Source organism: Euleptes europaea, chromosome 7 (genome assembly GCF_029931775.1).
Source record: "Euleptes europaea isolate rEulEur1 chromosome 7, rEulEur1.hap1, whole genome shotgun sequence".
Classification (NCBI taxonomy): domain Eukaryota; kingdom Metazoa; phylum Chordata; class Lepidosauria; order Squamata; family Sphaerodactylidae; genus Euleptes; species Euleptes europaea.
In genome coordinates this window covers 60,969,162-60,994,524 of record NC_079318.1, presented here as the reverse complement: position 1 = coordinate 60,994,524, position 25,363 = coordinate 60,969,162, and the positions used below count along the sequence as shown (strand labels likewise).

The following is a 25,363-nucleotide window of genomic DNA, read 5'->3' as shown; positions in this document are numbered from 1 at the left end:
AGGTGTGCCTCTGTTTAGGTTTGCACTAGAAACTCTTAGCCTCAGGGATGCCAAGAGGACTTTCTGGGCCTGGTATGTTAGGAGGCGAGGAGGACTGATCTGAGGACCTCCTCAAGATGCTACAGAAGATGCTCTGAGCTCCACCTTCAGTTTTCTGAAGCTTCAGTTCCCCCACCTCCTGCAATATAGGGACAATTATTCCTTATTAGGCTCTTGAAAATACTATACAATATATATATATATATAAAATGCTTTATAATTGCCCAATATTATCTTTCAAGGTCCCAAGTTGGCCTTCCTTCCGCATGGAGAACACTAGAGCCAGCTCCTCACTGGCATCATGTCACCGTCATCAACCACATCACTGGGTTTAAAGGGAGAAAGGCCATGATAATCCCCTTCCACTCCCCCACCTCCACACACACACACATCTATTCCCTGCTGAGATGACAAGCTTGTTTTAAAGAGCCAGGCTTCTCTTTATTGCTTCCCCTATCAGATTACAGGCAGGCTGGGGGGAAGCTATTTTTAGAAGCCGGCTTTCTAAAAATAGTCCAGAGATGTTTAGAATTGCGTCACTAGAGGTAATTTTATCCCCCCACTTCGCCTGACGGGGCCCATTCTGCCCCCTCCTCCCTAGGAGGGGGTGAATACAAAAGGAGGAAGAGAGAGAGGATGAGGGGGTCATCAGGTTCAGACTGAGCCAGAGAAAGCCAAGAGGTAAGAGGTCTTTGGGAGGGGGGCAGCCCAAAATGCTTAACAGTAGGATTAGGGTTTTGTAAGCCTTTGCACTGGTATTATGATTATTGTTTCCATCTTTAACTCACCTTTCTCCAGTTAAGTCCCCAAACAGGTAACAAATCCAGCAGTGGCCCTCTGATTGCTCCTTGGGTTTGCTAACTGGATTTAGCTAGATTACTGTCATTCTGGGTGCTGCCTTCCTTGGTGACTGCAACTTTGAGGCTCTATAGCAGTTCAGTCGCAGTAGTACCACCCAGTGGACAACTGGTGGAAGAATCCTGACGAGGGTCTCCCAGACATTAAAGCACAGGGCGCATTCATATGGAAGTGTTGGGAGGTGACTGGGTTTTATTCTTATGTCCATCAAACGCAGGTTCATGGAATGGTCTGTCACTGCTGGTTTCCTTGTCCGTCTACAAAGCAGGTAGGACTGTTCCAGAATTAGGGCAACCTGACCAGCCAATACTGCTGGATTGTGTGCCATGCTCAGTTTGTGCACCGAGGGTTCCAATGGCTCGGTTCTGGCTGGGTGTCGCACCTTTCGCCATAGAAAGCCTTCTTGTAATCTCAGATATTTCAGGACTGGCCATCACCATTCACTGGTAGAGGGGGAAAAACACTCTGCATGCCCATGGATGTCCTTTATGATCTCTTCACATATTATCAGGACCGAGCCTTGGCATTGCAAGAGATTCTGCAGTTGAGCTCCTGAACCAATCCACCTCTGCTCTCGAGTGTCAGTGTTGGGAGTGTTCTGGGAATCGGGGCACCAGCCTAGGACCTGGAAACCAGGATTTAAGTTGACTGTTAACTACTGGAGTATTTTTACCAGTCAGGCTGTCTCTAAACCTGTTCTAAGTGTCCAGGGGAGAGGATGAGTTATGTAGGCCATCTTGAGCTCCTATAGAGAAAGGGTGTAAATAAAGGATAAAATAACAAGGAGATAGAATGGTCCAGGAGCTGCCACACGGAAGTATTCAAAAGATATTCCCCACAGTGGAGGGATGTCTCCTCGTCCATGCCCTCCTGAGGTAAGCAAATTAATTCAAGTGTGGTCCATTCCCTCACAATAAGTACTTCTAGATATTATAAAAGACCCCTTTATATCAACACCTCTCAAAACGTATTTTTTGTTGAAAATAAACATCCAATGTTGCTTATTTCTGATTGCCTGCCTCCAAGCTACCCTTATACAGAAATCAAACATTATCAAGGCTGGGGGAAAACCCCTATGCATTTTAAACTGAAGTTGGCACCTTAGAATTGTGATAATTTCTTTTTATCCCTACACAGGGCTGATCTCTTAAAAAACAACAACACCCTAATACTCAGCATTTCACTCGGGCACATAGAAATGGTTCTAGTCCTGTCTATCTTGCTCCTCTCTCCTCCTAACATTTCCATCCCTTTGCAGAATCATGACCATCTTATGCGAAAGCTGCAGCAGGCCAGTCAAGACGGAGAGCTGCCACTCTAGGTGCACGTCTGCCTCCAGGCGGGACCCCAGGACCCCAAAGCCTTTCAGGTCAGAAAGTAACCTGCTCTCTTTCCCAACGGTCCACGTGAGAGAAGAAAAGATGCATTTCATGTGGTCCTCAGTTGCCTCAAATTTACTTTCTGGGTGAAAAAAATGTCTAGCTAGGATAAATGTTAGTTGCAACCTTAGCATCAGCTTATTGAAGCTGAACTACAGCAATTCAAAATGCAATCCTATTGATTGCAATTGACTTTCACTGTATGGGATTTGTACGGAATTGCTTTGCAAATCTTGGTTAACACTGCAGGAGAATGAGGTTTCAAAGTCCTTAGGTGGCAGAATGAATTGTTCTACAGGACTGTGAATAGTTGATTCCACTTTTCAATGTGCCTTCACTGTAAAACTCCTTGCACTTAGAGAACACGTGGAAGGCTTTAACTCTTCTCTTTGCTTGCTGTTCTTGTCTTCCGTTTGCAGGGAGTTTTTAACAAAGGGGGGCATTCCAAAATGTGACGTTCCTTGATCCTCTCCCTGGCAGTCTGTAGCATTGCAGTCCATTCTATCACCTTGAGTCTCTGCCACTTCATTCCCTTGCATGTGTACCCAGGGATGATCTTAGTGATTCTGGGGCCCTGGGCAAAAGTCCAGGTTGGGGCCCCAGCATCACTGCCACCTTCCTGCCATGGCCCCACACCAGGGACCCCCTTCACACTGGGGCCAAACAAGTCATAGCCATCACCCATGCACCACCAGTGGGAGCCACCACTGCTGGAAGCTAGCTGCCTGACCGCCAGATGGGGCTGGTGTAGGGTTGCCAGGTCTCTCTTCGCCACCAGCAGGAGGTTTTTGGGGTGGAGCCTGAGGAGGGCAGGTTTGAGGAGGGGAGGGACTTCAATGCCATGGAGTCCAATGGCCTAAGCAGCCATTTTCTCCAGGAGAACTGACCTTTTATCTGATGGAGATCAGTTGTAATAGCAGGAGATCTCCTGCCACCACCTGGAGGTTGAGCAAGCCAAAATCAACACCTCTGCACTAATATCAAGGATAAGGAAAGTAGTGCAGGAATCTTAGGCTATAATTAATACAACACAAATGAGTAAAACATCAAAATGTAATCAGTGCATACAATAGTGGAAAAGGACAAACATACAACTATATACAATAGTATTTCAATAATCCACAAAGGTATGTATAAATATATTTTCTTCAATAGTCCATAAGGGTACATAGATCCAAGAAGATTCCAATAGCTGGTCACAAGAACTCAGCAAATGTGTAAAAGACTATTATGAAAGGAAGACGATCGTTTCATTCTTCATCAGTTCCATTCCTATGTCAAAAATCATTATATTAAAATATTGCTGCTATGCATAATGGATCAATAAATATCAATAAATATCAAAATGTCTATATACTTACAATTCATGCAGTTCAAAAGGTATATACAAAGTTCAAAAATTCATTTCTTTCCTTAGGGATAAATCTTATAACTATATCCATTAGCAATTGCAATAGTCCATATGACTTATGTAGCCTTATGGACTATTGAAGAAAATATTTATACATACCTTTGTGGATTACTGAAATACTATTGTATATAGTTGTATGTTTGTCCTTTTCCACTATTGTATGCACTGATTACATTTTGATGTTTCACTCATTTGTGTTGTATTAATTATAGCCTAAGATTCCTGCACTACCACCTGGAGGCTGGCAACCGTAGGCAGGTGTGAACAGTGGTGGAAGGAGCCTGCTCTTCTTCTTTTCACCCCTCCAGCATGGGTGTCCTGGGCAGCTGCCTCCTGTTGCCCATTGGCTAAAACCGTCCCTGTGTATAATCAGGCCTACAACCGAGACCAGCAGAATTGTACCTGTATCTTGCCTTTGCTGCACTTGGATATGAGCTACAGTGCTGCTACCCACAAGCAGTCTTTGGAGGGACACTTCAAATGTTGCAAAATTCCACCTTCTGCAAGAAGGAACAGGAGACAATGTGGCCTGTGCGCAGGCCCTATGTTGGGAGGAGCTCCATGGGGCAGGCAAAAGTTTGGCTGGGAGAAGACCCCAGAAGGTAGACAATGTAAGGATTACAAAGAGACCAGAGGCAGAGTAGGTGGAAGAAAGAAATTTGACTGTGAGAATGACGGAGAGGCTGAAGAACATTGGGAAACTGAGGACCTACCCCACATAATCCTTTGGGCATGTGGCAGCCAGAGGAAAAAGTAGTTGAAAAAAACTACCCATTGCAGTCTCCAGCCCACAGTTTGTCAGGGTCTCACCCCATCCCACTCTTCTTGCTACTTGCATGTTTTTGAATCTATCTTAAATAGAGCCACATTAGTAGACTGGGCTGAGCAGGGTTTTAAAAATAGGGATTTCAACACTCTCTCCCATGGACCATCCTGTGTCTGGGACAGTGCTGAGATTTCTTTTGTGGACAGATTTTGATGCCCGGCAAGTAAACACGATTAGTTCATAACAATACTTCCGAGTTAGCACAGCTGTTCCAGAGCCTCTGCAAAGCAATTGCTTCCTCTGCTGGGACAGGGAGACGTGTAGCATGTAGATGCCGACAGCAGAGCAGAGAATGAACTGGAATGACTTAGCCAATGGCCTGTGTCACCTGTGTCTCATCTGGCAGAGGCTGGTCTGGCACTGACCAATTACCACCGAGACGGCAAATGTTTGCATGGCCTGAGTTCGGGCCAGGGCTGGATTATGACAGGATGTAGCCTTAAGCTGTTATTTTAAGAGGCCCCATATGACAAAAATAATACTTGATTCTGCTCACAGAACATTGAACATATAAATCTCTCTCGGCTGCCTGTGCAGTTGGCAGCGCACTTGGTCAGAGCCTGAGGGGGCGATTTAATTTGGTTTTTCTTATTTTGAGGCGCCTTATCCTGGCGAGGCCTTAAGCTGTAGCTTTTCTAGGTTATCCCTAAATCCAGCTCTGCTGAAGAGGTGAACCGATCTATCTCCAGGAAAACAGTGGTGGTTGCACATTAAAGGAGCCTTTCAGGTAGAATTGCAATGTGAAAGCTGTGACATCTCCTTCCTTCAAGGATTTTCAGAACAGGCGGGACGAACATCTGTTGGAGATGGTACTGTGGCTGCTTAAGTGTGCCAAGAAACATCCCTAAAAAGACATTAATAAATAACTATAACCAGAAAATGGGCTGCATCACACAGAAGGCAAAACCAAGTGGTGAAAGAAGGGTTTATGTATTTCACATTTCAAACTGAAATATGCTTTCTCAGGGGAACCTATTCAACAATACGAATTTTAAAAACAACAGCAGCATTATATTCTGGTTGATTTAAATCTCCTCTAGCTTACTCCAGAGTAAATGAATAATGTCAATCATTGCTCAATTATGTGTGTGTGTGTAAAGTGCCTTCAAGTCACAGCCGACTTATGGCGACCCCTTTTTGGGGGGGTTTCATGGCAAGAGACTAACAGAGGTGGTTTGCCAGTGCCTTCCTCTGCACAGCAACCCTAGTATTCCTTCGTGGTCTCCCATCCAAATACTAACCTGGGCTGACCTGGGCTTAATTATACATCCATTTTATTTACAAGTACATGGACTTTCATAATGGTTGCTGTGTACTGAAGAGTCACATGTTCTCTCTCTCTCACCTTTAAAGTAACAACTTGACACCCTGATATCCATAGAATGTCAACTTCACGTAAGAATTCATCTGAATTCCATGTTTGAATTATAACTTTTGATGATCCTTTACCAGGGTTCCTAACAGTACGGTCCTAAGCAGAGCTGCATCCTTCTAAATCCATTGAAACCTGTGGGTTTAGAATAGTGTAGCTTTGTTTAGGATTGCACTATAAGAAACTCAGCTATAGAATTAGCATTTGATTTTTGCACACAGGTTTCATGAAAATTCCTACATTTCATTGCAGTTTATTAGTTGACTCTAGCCCTTGCTTCAATAAATCCATTCATCTTTAAAGTACCACAAGACTCCTGCTTGGTTTTACATGGAAGTGCCAGGTTTAGGTGTGTAACATCCCTACTATGCATGAGAAAAGATTGCTAGTGTAGTGCAATGTCATCCTCATCAGACCCAGTGATTCAAGAAACATTTTTTTTAAATCTTGGGTAATACCAACATAAGCTCCTCTCCCTTCCTTGGCTCTCCATCTTCAATTAAAGCCTAAGGTTGCAATTTCAAACTAATTGAATTCAGCAGGATTGACAGCTGAATAAACACAGTCAGAGCTGTGCTGAAATTAATTCTCTCACTGTTGCACCCCAAATATCATGTCTGATACATGTGGAGGGACAGCCCCCTAGTGATCATCATGGGGAATACCCTCAGGGGAGAAAGTTAATTATTTGGCTAGGATTCTGGGCTTCATCATCATCATTATAATTTGTTTTATGTAAATATGCATAAGGAATATACAGATCCCTGCCCACTACGATCTGAATGATCCATATTCATAGCCTGATCCATAATCCAGTTAAGTACTTTGATTAACTACAACAGGGCAAAATCAGAACTTTGGTTTAAATACTGCTGATTGCTTGTATCCTTGTTTAGGGCTTTTTAAACTCACTGCTGAACATATGAGTTTATGCATCACTAATTTTAGCCACATAAGTTCCCAGAATCAAGAAATGAGAGTGATGACTCATGTCTCACACACACACCCTGCTTGCACCCCTGTGCAGTCTTTAGTGTCTCACCTGGCTGCATGGTAGTTGTCATGGGAACTATCACATACAATTCCATGGTATGTATTGAATGTTTGTACCAAAGCGTCCATTTGTGGCTGCACTCCATCCTCTCAAATCTATCTGTTTTATTCCTGTCTCTTGGCCCTTTTATTGTTGGTTGTCTTTTTATTGATTTCCTATTTTTAAAGTCTTCCTAGAATTCCATTGCAAAGAGAAATCATGGTGGGGGGTGGGAACCAGACCATAAAACCAGAGGCTAAAAACGTCAAAAAAGCTCCTTTGGTCCTTAACAAGGTCTGCTCGTCAATGAATTTCGTTTCAGAGTGGCTGCATGCAAAAAAGGAGACAGCTTGTAGCTGTAGAGATGAGGGAATCTGCAGCAGACTGTGTTGTTTTTCTCAGCCCTGCATGAAAACTGACCAAATTGCCTCTTTGACACAACTATTACAGGCACAGAAGCCTTGTTATCCCTTAGATCTGGTGACCCCATTTAGTTTGGCCTTGTTTTATACTGACTTCCTTACCTGTACTTCTAGGGCAGCTAAAATTCCAAGCTGATGCCTTCGGTTCCTTATGCAAAGGGGTAAATGAACTGGTTATAATTGAGAGAAGACCCTGCTGTTACGGGAAAACATGGACCCCAAGTTATGTTAATACTTGATTACTGAGAAAAAAGTTACATAAAGCAGCTAAGGGCAGGCATACCTTTTTGTTCATTGGGTGGCCTATTCTGTATAGATCCAGGAAAGACAATTGTTGATCCAGGCCAGGAGCTCAGTTTAGCTAGCCCCCAAGAACTTCACATCAGGCCCCAAACATAATCCATCTTTCTCCCATCTCAGCTAAGACATAGGGAAGCTTAATCCCTTTGTGAATAGCAACTGAACAGCGTGAAAAGTAAGGGACACTCCAACAGAGTTCTCCCTTTAGGCACCTCAGCTATTCTCTCCTACTTGCAAGCCAAGATAGAAGCAAACAGGAATCAGCAGCTGAGATACACAAGGAGAGAACTCTGCCAAAGCATCTATTGTCATTCATCCTTGGGCGGAGGGAGGAATTAAAGCTCCTTTTGTCTATGTTGGCTTGTATGGGAGCAAATAACTTGGCAGGGCCAATACTACGGCCCTTCAAGTCTTCCTACAAATCGAAGTACCACCCTTATAAAAATAATTAACTGCCAACCAGGAATATAGTTCGTCACTGCATTGTTAGAAGCAAAATACAAAATGGCCAAAGAAATCTTTCTGATTATGCCAATGAGCTTTTGCATGGCACAAAACTTGCAATCAGAACAAGGCTGGAAAGAACAGGTGTCCGTCCCTCTGTTACTTTATGATGGATGAGCTGACAAAAGGTTTAAATCTGGTCAAGGCTGAGACTAATTATTATAACCAACAATTTTTATGCCACTTTGAGTGTGAAGAGTAGTTCATAGCCCTTATCATTCATATCTTACAGCACATGAGGAGGATCATTAATATTTCCATTTTATACATGAGGACACCAATGCTGACTGAAAATGACTCGCCCAAGGCCATCCAAGCATGGTTAAAGTGAATTCAAGATTCCCAATCTAAGCAATTACTCAAACATTAGAGCCTCCATTATATAGCCTTGTCACTGATACGACAGTTTTCTATGCTAGAGCTCTTCTCCTTTACATCTAGTTTTTTATGTAGATTGTTTTTTTTTGTATGAAGGAGCACTCAACCATCAAGTTCTACCTGCGAGACAAGCTATAGCCTAGCAGCCTAAATAGCCCTGTATTGCTCTCTCTCATCAGAACATGGAAGCTAAGCAGGGTCAGCCACAGTTAGTACTTGGATGTGAGACCTCCAAGGAAGACCAGGGTTGTTATGCAGAGGAAGGCAATGGTAAACCACTTCTACTCATCTCTTGCCTTGAAAACCCCATGGTCCTGAGGTTGCCATGAGCTGGGTGCAACTTGATGGCACACAATTACTATTATTATTAGACACTGCTCAGGTTTGTTACCTCATGGGAGAACTGTGCCTGAACCACACTGGCCTTATATGCTCGTCTTTCTTGAGTGGCTTCACACAGGTCTTTTGGACTCAATGGGTAGGTACAAGGGGAGGGTGTGTGTAAATTTTTCACTTAAGGTATCGCCTACATCGGAAATAAATTTTTATTTTCAATTAAAATATCCCACTGCCACTCACCAAGCCTTATTAACCCCCCAGGAATAGGTGTTGATATCTTTGTGAAGCCTGCTTCTCACTTTCATTTAAATAAACGTGTAAATAAATTTAAGTGTTTGTTACAAGACTTTACAATTACTATACATGGAAAAATCATTAGTGGCATAAGAAAAGTAGTGATATAGCAATTTTCAGTCTCATCCTGGGGTATCTGCCTGCTTAGTTGTTTGGGATGGGTTCACAACATTATTGTGTATGTGGACACTTTTAGAATTTTGGGAAAGGGTAGTGGTCCCCATCACCAGTACGAAATGGCTGCCAATCACAAAATGCTGTTTTATTCAACATACTTTGAATTTGAAGCCCAACAGACAAGTAGGTAAAGGTAGTCCCCTGTGCAAGCACCAGGTCATTCCTGACCCATGGGGTGATGTCACATCCCGACGTTTACTAGGCAGACTTTGTTTACGGGGTGGTTTGCCAGTGCCTTCCCCAGTCATCTTCCCTTTACCCCCAGCAAGCTGGGTACTCATTTTACCGACCTCGGAAGGATGGAATGCTGAGTCAACTGAGCTGGCTACCTGAAACCAACTTCCGTTGGGATCGAACTCAGGTCGTGAGCAGAGCTTGGACTACAGTACTGCAGCTTACCACTCTGCGCCATGGGGCTCCTTAAGAGGCAAGTAGGCACCAAAAAATACATTGGCAGGAAGAACACTGAGAATCACTGGTTTAAGATACATATACACTGCTTCTCCAACCTAGCTCACAGTAGTTTGGATAAACAAAATATATCAAAAATATTAAATACAAATTAACTAAAAATGAAATTGATATAATGCCACAAACCAAACCAAGATCAGTCAAGTGCTCATCAAAAAATATTTCTGGAGACCTGACAGAGAGACGGGTATTTTAATATGTTCTGGGAGGTGGATTCACAGTTTGGGAGCCACAGCCACAAACGTTCTACTCCTAGTCATATGTATCCTGACCAGGCATAACTGTAAAAAGTACAAAATGCCTGTTGGCCAGACTTTATCCAAAGAAGAGTTGCAGTCATTCAGGTGTGAATTTCCTGGGCTGTTCAGTCCTTAAAGATTAAGAACCTTGAATCGGGCCAGGAAGAAAATTAATCGCTGGAACAAAACAGGCTGAGTATGTGCACGCTTTCCAAAATGCAGGGTTGTATCCAGACTAAATTTGTCACTAACAAAAGGAGAGATGTTATTTCTGCCAATTCCCCCTTCATGATGCAGACTCCTATTTTGCCTCTCATGCCATTCCTGAAGGACCCTTGTCCCCTAGAAGCAGCATTTTGGGGAGAAAAATGGGCTGCAGTGGGAGGGAGGGGGGAGAATCAAGAATGTTCTGTTCCACTGACAGAATTATCTTCCATTAGCAGAAAATTTAGTCTGGATACAACACACAATATGGGGCAAAATGCTGCATTCACTGGTTGAAACCTCTGAGTAATCTTCAAGGGCAGCTCCATGTACAGCACATTGCAGTAATCAAACCTGGAAGTTAGTGACATATCCACATGGCACAATTCACTCTGTCTAGAAAGGAACAGAGCCTCCACACTGACAGCACACAGAAAAAGGCACTTCTAGCAATTACTACAGCCTACCTTTCAAGACGTGGTACAAGATGCATGGGAACTTGACAGCTCTTATCCTGATCAGATAAAATAAAGGTAACCCCATCTGTCACAGGCCAAGACATCTCCAGCAAATCACGGACATTGACTACTACCATCGTCTTGCTTTGCCAAAACTAAGGATGATCATGTGAATCTGCTGGTGGTAGAAGGAGAAACGTTTTGAGGAAGTGCAAATAGGATGCACAGGCTGAGCAGCTGACTCACATTTCCAAACTTTTGGTCCATGCAGGTCAACTAAAGGTGCTTCTAAGGCTCGCCGGGATCAGATCAATGCTGAACTGCAGGATCTGCGCTCCCTGCTGCCCATCTCAGAGCAAGAGAAGGAACGCCTCTCGTATCTTCACACCATGGCTCTGGTCTGCTTCTACATGCGAGAAACTCAGCTCTTTCCTCCAGGTAAAAACAAAGTCTTTTGCTGTAGCTGCTCCAATTAGCCTTCCAGTTGCACAATTTTAGGGCCTGTACATGTGCACGAGGGACTGACTCCCTAGCCTTTTCCTCAATGTTAAGCTTTCTACTTGAAAGGAGATTATAACATGAGAATGTTTTCAAGTCAGTTTCTCACCACCACCCCACCCCCGGTGTAGAATCCTGTGTGGAGACTGTACCAGGCGCTCCCTGGCATGTTAGAACTGGTTCTTACTTCTGATGAAAGGGGGTATAGACCAGGCATAAAGAGCAACCATACTATGTGAGACAGCTGGCTCAATCAATCCAAGCACATTATCCTTCACAGTCTCTTCCCCCAAAGGTGTCTTTTACCTGAAGACATTTCCTTTTCTTCCCTTTTGCTTTTAATCATTTCTTGCCTGAGGATCAGTGCTAGAGCTAACACCCCCTAAAGCTACAATGGTTGTTCCTTCTTTTTTGTTGCTGCAGTGTTCTTATTATTACATTATAAAGAAAAGAGGCAATGACCTTGATACCACTGTTCCATAATTACGTACCCAAAAGGGCATGTTCTGTTCTGAACGGCGTGACGCCTGAAATATGTTGTGCTCTTTTAATCTGTAATGCAGAGGGAGGAAACTCATTTGGCAAAAAAACCAGTAAAGACCTAAATCAACCACACCACAACAGACTCTGCAGAGAGAGGAATTTGCTGTAATAGCTTTGATTGCTGAAAATAAAAAAGTAGCAGGCTGGAAAGATTATCTGTGTTGGTGCAATCAAGGGTATTTGGTGAATCTGGATTTGGGATCAGGATGAGCAGCTATTTAGAAAAAGCTTGGGCGGGGGTGTTTTCCAAGGCTTGCAATCTGATTTAGGCAAGAAAAGGATAACGAAGAGGGAAGGGAGAGAGAAATTCCTTTTCTTTTACTGCAGGAATCCTGGAGCCGGGGAAAACAACTGCTGGGTGAAATCGGCACAGCACCAAGCCATTTTTAAACACTTCCCCACAACATTAAAAAAAAATCAGTTTGCAGACAAATCCTCTAATTAATCTCTTAACACAAGGTAGCACTTCTCCTACTTAATCCAGTTCTCCCTGCCTGTACTGGCTCATGTTCTTCCCCACAATAAGTAGAAGCAGAAAGTCCTTATACTAGTGTTACTTATGATACAGCTAGACAAGACATTGGATATCCATGTTTGGCTCTCTTGTGTTTTTACATTTCTGCAAATAGCAGTTGACCTGAATTGGGACCATGTCCAGTTGGTACCTTTTCACCCATAATTTATACTCAATATTGTGAGTCCTGACCTCTGCTGCCAACAGGAACAGCTCCCTGCCCTCCTTTAAGTGACGGCCTTTCTATTACTTAAAGAGAGCCATCATGTCTCCCCCCTCAACCTTCTCTTTTCCAGACTAAACATTCCTAAATCCCTCAGCCCCCTGATCATCCTCGTTACTCTTCTCTGCACCTGCTCCATTCTGTCCACATCCTTTTTGAAGTGAGGCCTCATAAACTGCACACAGTACTCCAGATGCGGCCTGTCCAATGCAGTGTACAGCGAATCACTGGCTGGGTGTTCTCAATTTGTTTCATGTACAAGTAGCTATAAATGGAACCATTCTGCTCTGTTCTTGTTTCCTCAGGCTCACGTGCTTATGAGGATGGAGCACCTGCTACTGCAGTAGTAGATCCAGAACTGCTGCTTTCCCTTCCGGGGTTCATCCTAGCTCTCACTGCAAATGGCAAATATGCTTACGTCTCTGAGAATGTGTCCAACTTCCTTGGTTTCTCTGTGGTAAGCATAGGATGTTAACAGACATGAGGCAACCCACTTTGCCGTGTTATCTGCATGTAATTCAATCTTAGACACGTCAGAAATACGATGAAGCTATGTGATAGCATCTCAGACAATTGGTCCATCTAGCCAGAACTTTCTATACTGTTTTGGATCCTAATGATGGGGAAGGGGTTTTGTATAGCAGCAGGGAAGGGGAATAATTTTTACCAATTCTCCGCTCTTCACACTGTTCCTAGGGTCCACCAATCACCCAGGGTAGAATTTGGGGGGAATCATGGACGTCTTCAATAGGAAGGTAGAGGTTGGAAAGTTCCCCTCCATCATTATAGCATAGAATACAAACCAGCTTATCTCCAAAATCTCCTTTGAGGTCCTTCCCAACCCTATTTGTTTCTAACTAGAGATTCCAGGGGTTGAAACTATATGCAAAGAATGTTTTCTACAACTCAGTAATGGCTTCTACCCCTAAAAGGCATGCAGTGCCCTACTTCTGAGAACAGGTGGCATAAAAAAATGCTATGATCTATACATACGTTAAGTGCCGACAAGTTGCAACCAATTTATGGTGACTCCAGCAAGGATCTTTCAAGGCAAGTGAGAAGCCGAGATGGTTTGCCAATGTCTCCCTCTGCAGAGTCTTCCTCGATGGTCTCCCTTTCGAGTACTGCTACTGTGTAGCTTCCGAGATCTGATGAGACTAGGCTATAGCATGCCGCCTTCACTGCCACTGTGAGATACAAGTGATTGAAATAGGGTAGACAACTGATAACCATTAAAGCTTTTGTCAGAACCCTGAGAGTTCCAGGTTTTTCCTTAAAATACTTTTCTAGCTCTCATGACAGCAACTTCATAATGCAATGTCAAAATGCTAAATAATTCACCGTTTAGAAAACGAAATGAAATATTTGCTTGTACCCTTTTCCCAGGTAGAACTCTTAGCCCACGGTGACTCCATCTTTGACCTTTTGAACAGCCCTGGAAGCAGGACTATGCAGGAGAAGCTCTGCTTTGCTCAGCAGCACCCAGGCACTGGTAAGAATATGAACATGGTTGCCAAGACCTTGAGAAAAATATCGTGTCCCTTTAACAGAGGCCCAATGGAATGTTCTTTACCAGGTCATGTTCTTTATCCCCATGCCATGAAAAGCATCAGCTGCCATTTCCACACATGACACCACTTCTAATAAAGTGACAGGACTTTTTTTTCTCCAGCCCAGTTGGCTACCCTGGGGGTAGTAGTGGGATACATCAGTATTTCCAAGTTGGTGGTTTCTGCAGAGGGGAGATTCCAACTACAGCCAGAGCAATGAAGGCATTTCTTCAACATTTTGCACAAAATGAAACTTTATGTACAAAAAATGTCAAAAGCGAAACATTCAAAGACATTGTAAATACCTTCTAGCATTGTTTTTCTCTTAAATTCAGCCAAAATTCCTGCTCACAAAGTGTTAATCCTTTGCCTCAAGCAGTTTCTTGTTTCCTTTTTAAGAAATAACATATGCTAACTCACAATAACAGCTAACAAAAGTTTGAAGGAGGCTGTTCTGAACTCTCAATCTAGGTCAACAGCCTGAATGCAACTTTTGTGTTGCAAAAAGTTGGATCTTTTTTTAAAGGGGAGAAGCTGGATTAGAAAAGGGAACATGGGAGCAGAGTAAAGCCAACTTGATCTGCTCATGGACCTTTAACCCTACAGAAGAATTGTTTGAAAAACATTTGGGCCAGCTTTCAGTCAATCATGTACCAGTAGTACAATTTTGACCAAAGAGGGGCCATGGCTCAGTGGCAGAGCATCTGCTTGGCATGCAGAAAGTCTCAGGTTCAATCCCCGGCATCTCCAGTTGAAAGGATCAGGTAGTAGGTGATATGAAAGACTTCTGCCTAACACTTTGGAGAGCTGCTCCCTGTCTGAGTAGACAATACTGTCCTCGACGGACCAATGGTCAGAATCAGTAGAAGGCAACTTCATATGTATATATGGACTTGCTGTTTATTCTCATCATTGAGGCTTTGAGTTTATTCTCTCAATTAATATTTGATAAATTATAGAAATCATTAGGCAACGTTTTCATGATGTCACAAGAAACATCTGCTAATTGCTGCAAATCCCTGAACTGCTGTTGAAAAAGCACAGCTACAAGGGTAATATGAAGTAGAAATACGTGGAGGATTCCACAGGCTTGGTATACACATGATAGAGAATGAAGTTATCATTCAAATTTGGATTCACTTTTGACCTGACTTGGAAAGAGAGTCCACAGATTAAGAGCGGCAAATAAGGCACTGGGAGCCAGCTTCAGCCTTGTTTACAAGAATGAGGACCTAACTGATTTAGCTCCCAGTTTATTACTTTAATTTACATTTTCCCCATGCATTTAGGAGAAATAAATCATCTTTCAATATTAATATTGTCACTCAATGTGACAAGTGGGCAACACACAGAGCAGCTCATCTAAAAAGTCTTTACATATGAATTACAGTTTTTATCTTTGAGAAAGATAGGCTTGCCAACAGGCCTGGAGAAAAATGATTTGTCTTTTTAATAGCAGCTTAAAGTGTGAAAATTGGCAGCTGAAGGTCTTCATGGCATGGATGTAAATAACTCAACCTGGTAAATAACATCTGATTAAACCTTTATTAAAGGGACGGGGCATCTTTTCTCCAGGCAGTTGGCAACTGTAGGGGAAGAATTGTTTAAAAAAGATTTGGGCTAGCTTTTTATCAATTATGTAGTATCACTTTGACCAGTGGGCATGTTATTTATTCTCACCATTGATGCTTTAATTTGTGTTTTTTTTTTATAAATGGATATTCGATCAGGGCAAGCATAAGGACACTTTCCTGAGAGTAAGCCTTACTGAATAGGCCTGTCTAGGATTCTGAGTTGACCTGCTTAGAATTGCTGTCTTACTCACTGATACATGTATCATTGACGCTTGATGTCATGGTGTTCGTTTTTATTTGTTGATTTTAGCCTTTGCACAATTGTTCAGTGACACACATGGGTCTTATTTATTGTTTTAGGTGATATCACTTTTATATTCTGGTCTCTCGTACTTGGTAGTTTTACTGTGCTTGCTTAGTAATGGTCTGTTTCTTTTCTCCCCTATCATTGAAACATATAAAATATGCACACTGTTCAACATAAAGATTTATATCTATACTAAGAAAGACAATTTGAAAACTTTATCTGATTACCTGCCAAAGATCGCATAAAGAGTTCATTAGAGAACAGGGATTTAAACTTGGGTCAAAATGTATCCGTATACTGTGCTCTAAGGCTTTGAGACAGTTACTTAAACCCAGGCTGATTATTATTCTGGAAAACGAACCTTTTATTTCACTTAAGAATAGTTTATAATTTTAGCTTTGTTTTTATCTGTTAGGCCGATTATGCATGCTCACTTTACCCTTCTTCAATCCCCGTTTCATCCAGGATCAAAGCAACCTGGGTTGGGGAAAACTGTATGCATTGGCTTGAAAGATCAGGGAATGAACTGTGTGCAAATCGGAGGCATGAATACAGAAAAGCAGTCTCCCAAGTTCAAATCAAGTCCCACCCCTTTAATTGCTGGTCTGTGATTGGCTCACCTCGGGAGAGAACATTTCCTTCCCCCCAGACCCAACTGCCACATAAAAAAGCATTTTAAGAACAAAAAATGGGGGGCGAAATCCAAGCCTTGTTTTAAAAAAGCCTTTCTTTCTCCCAGAAAGAGCTCCCAGGAAGCAATTGAGTCCCTGCCTCTTTACACACTTCTTCTTGACTGGCTGTGAGAGAAGCCAATCTTTGTTGCTTCCCCTGTATGGCTATCAGCAAACAGAACAGAAGAGGGGTTTGGAAATGGGGGGAGGGAGCTCAACGCGAGGAAAGTGTATGTTCGCTCTCTGAATCTGGTATGAGCTAGGAAGGACCGTTTGACTCGGGCAAGAAGAGGAATGGGAAAAGCAGAATTCTTTTAAGGTTGAAACTGGGTTGAGCAGAAAAGGAATGAGGTCGCGTGCATTTTCAAAAACTTGATCCTGGCTGAAACAGGGAATGAAGGAGGCTGAACCGACCATGCATAACCGACCCTGGTGTACTTTTGGAGACTGTAGGGGGTTTCGCTTGAGGGTTTAGTTCTGTATTTTATCTTAGACCCTGTATTTTATATAATTTTGTATTTTATATAACTTTGTATGGTCCAAAAGCCTGTGAGCTGTATAGACACACCTGTTAATAAATGAAAGGAAGTATCCCTGTTTTGTGAAGGACATTGCATTGGAGAAGGTCTCAAACTGGACCCCATGAACCCTGGCTTTGAGTTACAAACATCCTGTTTTTAAAAAATTGTTGCAGAAACTGAGGTCATCACTGAAATGCGCACCTCAAGATCTTTGCGGGCAAGATACGGAGGGAGATGTTTCGTGGCCTTGAGGGGCAGATTTCTCTCACTTGATCCACAACTGACTTCCACTTCTCCCATTTCGACTTTTGTTGCTTTTTGCACACCGGTTGCACATCTGCCTGAAAGTGGAGATCATACTTTCTGGAAGTTGTCTTTCCAGAGCCTGCACACACTGGATATGAAGATTGCAGAGGTTACTGAAAGGTTAGAGACCCTTGCTATTTAGGCAGTTAAGAGGGTAACTGCGGATATGGGTGCCAACTGACCAAACTTTAAAATCCGCATCGCACCTGTGTTTAATGGCAGCTTTATGTATAGATACTAGCAGCTGATAGTGCTCCTCTCTATAGTATGAAAAGATTAATCTGCTAATATTTGCAGATGGAATTGCTGTTAAAAGCACAGGAACAGAAAACCTAATGGTTTTTCCTACAAGGAATATACAACTGATGCACAAATGTTGAGCTTCTCCACTCCATTACTGACTAAATTCATTTATGCTTTTTTCTTTTGTCAGTGTAATTTACTATCTTGGTTACCACAAAGAAGAGCTGATTCACCAGTCTTGGTACAGCTTCCTACATCCTGAAGATGTTTGCAGCGCAGCAGAGTTACACATGGCCCTGGGTGAGAACTGCGCCTTGAACAGAGAAGGGGCAGGAAGGAATATGCTCCATTAGATGCAAAGGTTCAGGGAAGATCCGATAATTATACTATGGCATGAATATACACAGTGAGGGGTTTAAAGAGTCCATGTTCCTTGTTTCAGTTTAGCCACTCCCTCCCACAAAATGGTTGGTTTTGTGACAGTGTGGACTTTAAGGCAATAAAAATTCTATATTTGCTACTATGTTACTTACACGATACTTCTGGTGTAGTGTAGTGTAAGAGTATGAACGGAGTCCACATTTCACCTCAGGTAGAAATGTATTAGTTTCAGGTAAGCCATGGTTTCCTCAGCCCCTGCCCAGCCACAATGCGGCTGGCCTACTTTACATAATTCTTGTACAGATTATTATTTTGCTTATTTAGTTATATTATTTATAGTCCACCTTTCTCACTGGGACTCAAGGTGGATTGAGTCAATACAATCAACAGGATGGGATACTCAGTACACAATAAAATAGGATTTGGGTTGTAGAACCAACCAGAAATCTAAAAAACAGAACTGAAGCAAAGCAGAGGTGATAACATGACAGATAAAATGATGCAAGATTACACAGTAGGATCCAATTTACAGCAACCTATACACAGTAGTATAGACCACAATCCCTAATAATTTGTACAAGTAACTTTGTGAATCATTTTGTACAGTGCTATCTTATTGCCTGCGTAGAAAAGCCCTCTTGAATAGTTCAGTTTTGCATAGTTTGCGGAAAGCCAGGAAAATGGGAGCCTTCCTGACTTCCTCAGACAGACCATTCCGTAAGGTGGGGGGCACATTAGAGAAGGCACATGTACAGGCAGTTGCTGATTTTGCCCATTTGCAGGTTAAGCAAAGCTGTCGTGGCACAGCATGGGGGAGAGATGGTACTGCAGATATGAGGGTCCAAGCCCATAAAGAGCTTTATATGTGATAGCCAATACCTTAAATTGAGCCCAGTAACTGATGGGCAGCCAACAGAGTGACTGCAGAATGGGAATAATATGCATGCTACATCTAGCTCCCGATAATAGCCAAGTTGTGGCATTCTGCAAGAGCTGGAGTTTCTGAATTGATTCTGAGGGGAGACCAATGTACAGTGTACAATGTACAATAATCGTAGTCTAGTCTTGATGTCACCATGGCATGGATCCAGGTGGCCAGTATTGAGGTAAGGGGCCATTTTTTTTGAGGTACCCTGAGTTGGAAGAACACCTTTTTTGCAACTGCATTAACTTGTTTCTCCAGCAATAATGTTGGGTCCAGTATAACCCCCCAAGGCTCTTAACTGAGTTGGCAAGGGTCATATGAACCCCATCGAATGTGGAGAGCATATATCCTTCAAGACATCTGTCTTCCCAACCAGCATTACTTCTGTCTTTCCAGGATTTTGTTTCAATTTGTTCGATCTTAGCCATTTCACCACAGCAGCCAGGCAGCCATTTAGGACCTCTACCACATCACTAGGATATTTGGATAAGGATATATATAGCTGTGTATCATCTGCATATTGATGACAGCCAACCCAAAACTATGAATGATTTGATTTGGCCAAAGACTTTAAATAGAGATTGAAGAACATGGGGGATATGATTGTGCCCTGTGGGACCCCACAGGATAGGTCCCACATGGATGATAACTGGTCTCCCATGGCAGTTCTAAGGGTCTAGACCATGAGGAATAATTTGAACCAGTCCAAAACACAACCCCTGATGCCTACTTCTGTCTGTAGGTGCCTCAACAAGATGGCATGGTCTACTGTGTCAAAGCAGCAGATAAATCCAGTAGAAGCAACAAAGAGGCCTGATTTTGTCTACATTTAGGAGGTCATCAACTAAAGCCACCAGAGCGGCCTCCATCCTGTATCCCAGTCTGAAACCAGATTGAAAAGGGGCTAGGGCAGATGAGTTATCCAAGAAGGCCTGGAGTTGTTCTGCTACTGCTCTCTCAATCACTTTGCCTAGGAAGGGCAGTTTAGAGACTATAACATGATGTCAGACTCAGTACAAGTTCTCCACCAGTGCCATTCTCGACGCCTCCCAGCCCTTTTCAGTTTACCCAGCTCAGCGGTAAACCAGGGGCTAGGTTTCCATCCGAAGAGAAGGAGAGGTCATCAAAGAGTGACCTTACTGATAGCTTCAAGGAGCTTCAATTTCCACACTTCAACAGGAACCTCAACAGAGCACGTGTTTGGAATCCTAAAATCCACTAGAGCATTCTGGAATCTGGTAGGATTCATGAGCCTCTGTGGCCTGACCATTTTCACTGGGCCCCCTCTTCTGCGAGGTGTTGGTGCTACATTGACCTTGGTTTTGAGTAGGTAGTGGTCAGACCATAGTTCATGCAGCCCTGAAATTGTTTAGCTAGCAAATGTGAGGTGCCTTAAAATTATATAGATTAATACTGCTATATAAAACTAAGCTCTATTTAATATTGCTACATAAAACTATTTTTCTCAGTCACCCTATAATAATTGCCACAAATTCAGAGTATCATCTTAGGCAAGCCAATATTGCTCGGCCTCATTTTATAAGGCTGAGGATTTATGAGGATAATACCACTTGACCTGCCTTACTGAAGCATTGTGAAGAACACTGAGATAATGTATGTAAATGCTTTGAATACTTAGGGAAAGCTTCATATAAACACCATTATTATTAAAAACGCACTAAAATCAAAGCCTACGCATGTTTTGGAAATGTTATAAAGACTGTTTGTTTGAACTGACCTTTAGTACATCGGGCTAAAGAGTGCACTGTTGGCCTCCTCTGAATACAAAGCAGTAGTACTGATTTTTAGGCTGCTTAGGTCCCATTATTCCAGTTTTTCAGTGTTCTATTTGCCTGTATTTAGTTAACTGCCTGTACTGGATGATGTAGTTGGTGGACCAGTCCTGCTTTCTGTGTCTCCACTTTCAGAGGTGAGGTAGATAGCAACTAGAGACAGGGCATTTTCTCTGGTGGAATCTCACCTCTGGAATGCCCTCTTCCTTGAAGCTCGCCTGGCACCTACTCTACCGTCTTTTAGGTGTCAGGCTAAAACACATCTTTTTACCCAAACTTTTACTTAGGGTTTTTAAAAAATCTCATCCGCTTTTTAATTCTCTGCTTCTGTTTTATGGATATGCTGCTTACATCTGATGGCTTGTGTTTTAATGAATTAATGCTGTGGTTTTTAATTTGTAAGCCGCCTCAAGACTCTGAAGCACACAAGCATTCGAAATAAATAAATAAATCTATTGTTTTTGTAATTTCAGTGAACGGTGCTGAGGAACGCAACCAGCAAGCTGTAGTCCGTATGCTCTGCAAGGACCTGAGCTGGGCTTGGGTGCAAGTCATTTCATCGAGGGAGAATGGAAAGACAGGAGAACTGGTCATTTGCACCAACCATATCCTCAGGTAGCACCTACAGTTTTGGCATTCCCTGTGTAGGTTATGCTTGGGACCCCAGCCAGTACTGGGCAGTCTGCCTGGCAAGGGCAAGAAGACAGTTTCAGAAGGCCATAGGACAAGTATTTTCCCCAACTGTGGTAATGAGCAAGACTCTAAGCGTGCTGCGTAGCTGGCAGGAGAGGGGGGAGATGGAAAAAAGCAAAGGAAGCAAAAGAAGTCATGTAACTACAGTGGGGGATTTAAAACTCTACATGTGATCTGGGTGGTAGACCTAGTGGAAGACCTTGAGGAGATCAGGTTAGCAGGATATAACACAGAAGGCTACTCCTTTGTCTTTTTAAAAGTTCTACTATAGGAAGAGTCTTCCCAAAATCACAACATGGCAACAGAGGGGAGGCATAACAATGGAACACCTCTTTGTCATGAACTTGTGAAAATCATATGCTCTGTGTCAGAAACTGGCAACCCTAAGAAGTTCTTTTGGTCCTCTTCTGCACAGAGTCAAGCTCAAAGGACCATTTTTACCAGTGGCGATATTGCCCATGTTAACAAAACAGATGGCGGGATGGGTCAGAGGCTGGAGGAGGATATACTAACTAGATTATGCAAAAACCAGGGCACAGTGGGACATGCACAACACTTATGCATGTAGTTGTTGTGCAGGTGAGTGGTTGCTGACTGGGTGGAACTTCTGATGTTGGAAAGCTTTTCTTGTTTGGGTATGTTCTCGGGGACAAATTTCCGCCCTTCCTATATACCTTCAAGTGATGGCATTATAATTTAACCCACATATTCCTTGGAGAAGTATGTTAAAAATGAAACAACCAACTTCCATGGGCCCTGACCTGGATGCCCCAGGCTAACCCAATCTCATTAGATCTGAGACCTAAATGGACCTTTAACAGAAAAATCACATTGCATAGATAAAACCATCACTCGCATAATTCCTTGGGGAGCCATAACATAAAAGCTGCCTTATCTTGAGTCAGACCTTTGGCCTATCAAGGACAGTATTCTCTGTTCAGACTAGCAATGGCTCATCAGGTTGCTCATTTGTTTTTCATGTGCTGTGTCTACAGTTTGAATGTAAACCCTGCAATGGCTAAAATGTACATTCGTTTGTTTGGCCTTCTGTCCTTTATTCATAACACTCACAAGTAATGCATCCTAGTCTAAAGAAATTCATAGCATCCTTTGTGAAAATGACTTCTAATGCTTGTTCCACTCCACAGTGAGGAAGAAGCCATGCATATCCAGAGCCAAAAGCCACAGGCTGCAACTTCCCCCCCAACTACTCTGAGACAATGTACCAGAGAAACAGAACAGCAGACACAGCCAAATGACATTAGTGTTTCCCCTCAAGAGTCACTGATGCCTGGGGATGGGACACTCCAGTACAATCGCAGCCAGATTCTTGATGCCTGCGCCAAGAAGATACTCCCAGTTCCCCTCCAGCCTCAATTTCCTGTCACTTTCCCTATCCCCCATTCAGCTAACATGCAGCCCCCTGAAGAAACTGGACTTTCTCTTTCCCCTGATGATTGGCACAAGAATCTCTCCTGCACAGACGGAGCCAAGAGACTGCCCACCTTGAGCCCTTGTGCTTTCTGCTCCCCTGAAAGTACACTTTCTCCTGCCAGCAGCCCTTCTGCAGACTTTTCTCCATTACCCCCATCGACAGAAATGTTCCAAGCAAAGGATACTGGCGCTGACCCATACAGATGGGCTATCAGTGTGCTGGCTGATCAAATCCACTCCCTGGCCGAAACCTTCTCTCAGTACACAAAGCAGATACCCCAGGAGATTCCTCCTAGCATCCCCCTGTGGCCTTCTCAGCCTCCTGAGAACTCTCAGACTAATGGAGCTCTAGATGTCATGGAAGAATTCCCTGTGGATGAACAAATCATCACAACTATCCTCAACAATCTCCTGGACAATGGCAACCTCAATCTGTCCCCTTCTGAGCTGGTAACAGCAAACAACTTTCACATATCAGACTCTGAACCCCAACTTTCTTTACTCCAGACACCCCTAGCAGAAGCACCCCCTTGTCTCAACCAGTGCCTTTTCCCGCAGCCCTTGTCTTCCTCTGCATCAGCTGATTGCCGTGTGCCTGACTCCCAATGGGACGCAAGATTTCATATTACGTTTCACCAAGGTAAGGAGGGTTTGGACTAAGTTTCTATGCCATAAAGAGGAATCCAAAATCTAGGCCAGTTCCTCATAAGAACGTAAGAAAAACCCTGCTGGATCAACCAGTGGTCCATCTAGACTAGTATGTTTCATATAGCGGCCAACCAGTGCCCTGGAGGGCTCCCCAGCTGCTGCCTCCCAACACTGCTATGCAGAGGTTTGGTGCCTCTGCAAATAGTAGCTCCTTTCAAATTGTCACCGAATAGGCATTTTCTTTGCCCAAAGAGTTTAAATTTACCTCCACTGGTTTTGAATATGAAAACACTGACAGTTTGGAGGAATGGAACATGATGTGGTCTACGCCTCTAGGACCCAGGATGGGCATTGGTGGGGAACCACGTCAGGAAACTTAGGTCTCTGCTGAATGCTTAAAGAATTAGTACAGGAGCGAAACACTACTTAAACAAAGTGCAAATAGATTTATAAATAGCTACGTGCAATTACATATAGTATGAGACATTATATACACAAAAAGACCAACAAAAAGTCATTCATAAACATTCATATTTTTAAATGTCCCAAAAGCAGCGTACATATTCTTCTTCCCCAGACTAATCTCATGTAGTACCATGGATCCCCATAGTAATGGAGGATACGGCCGTTTCAAATTCTTGGCAATTTAACAATTCTTCTTCAGTCCTTCAAAAGGCATCTTGCAGCATTTTCTACCTAGTTTTCATTTCCAAATTGTAGGTTATAATATATGTCCCGCCACGGGTAACATTCAGATGCCGTTCCCAAGAAGAGTAAGGAAGCCCAGTGTGGAAAAAAAATTTTTTTTTTGCATCCATTGTACTACATGAGATTAGTCTGTGGAAGAAGAATGTGTACCCTGCTTTTGGGACATTTAAAAATATGAATGTTTATGAATGACTTTTTGTGTATATAATGTCTCATACTGTATGTAATTGCACGTAGCTATTTATAAATCTATTTGCACTTTGTTTAAGTAGTGTTTCGCTCCTGTACTAATTTCCAAATCTGTTGATAATTGTACAGTGGTGTCTATTTTTTCCTCCCTGAATGTTTAAAGAATGGCTGGGGGAAGGGAGTGTAGGTGAGAAGCGACATACGAAGGAAAACTGAATTACTCTTCCTCGTTGTTTCTCCTGTCCTCCACACCTTTCCCCTGCTGCTTTCTAGATGTTTGGCTGGACACCCAGACTCCATAACCACCACATATGATAAAATGTTGCATCTGTATTTTCACATTTCCAAATAATCTGTATTATAATTTTTCCAACTAAGGACTAATTTTTTAAAGGCTGCTTAGCAAACTGCGATGAAGGTTACAACCTGGAGATTATCCCCGTGTTTTAACCAGCTTTTGTACCTTCTCCCCTCGTGCAGGTGCCCCTCCAGAGGAGGCCCTGTTCTCCTGAACCTACCACGTGTCCGAGAAAGCTCCAGAAGCAGCAGTGTGTCTCCACTCACGTTGCACTGCCTTCACTGGCATGATCAAAAGTGATGGTTAAACATCTGGCAGGGACAGAAACCTTCACCCGCTGCCAGTGAATAGGAGAACCTGGCCACACCCCATCCAAGAAATACCAATACACCTCACATTGCTAAAGTATCTCCGCAGCTTGGAGTCTTAACGCGCGCTGCCTGCGGGCAGGCGACTTGAGCCCGAAGTGAGCCACTCAGTGGCGAGAAGCAGCCTGCAGGGGGCGCTGCAGAGGCGTTCCGACACGGGGGCGGGCTCTCCCCGTTCTTGCAAATAAAAGCCTTAAAACTCTCTGGTCTGTCTCTTTGCGGTTAATTGACGGTGTGAAGCGGAGGGAGACACGTGGCGGGAGGGAGGGAGC

The 25,363-nt window shown here is 43.1% G+C and overlaps 1 protein-coding gene across 1 annotated transcript; it reads left to right on the top strand.

Moving 5' to 3' along the window:
- The first annotated feature begins 607 nt into the window (after nucleotides 1-607).
- Nucleotides 608-24,937, top strand: LOC130480511 (neuronal PAS domain-containing protein 4A-like). Its single transcript, XM_056853061.1, has 10 exons — nucleotides 608-720; nucleotides 2,156-2,266; nucleotides 10,976-11,142; nucleotides 12,788-12,939; nucleotides 13,869-13,974; nucleotides 17,279-17,531; nucleotides 17,845-17,954; nucleotides 21,227-21,368; nucleotides 22,595-23,520; nucleotides 24,906-24,937. Exons 2-10 carry the CDS (start codon nucleotides 2,160-2,162, stop codon nucleotides 24,935-24,937), a joined length of 1,995 nt encoding a protein of 664 aa, XP_056709039.1. The 5' UTR covers nucleotides 608-720; nucleotides 2,156-2,159.
- The last annotated feature ends 426 nt before the right edge of the window (nucleotides 24,938-25,363 follow it).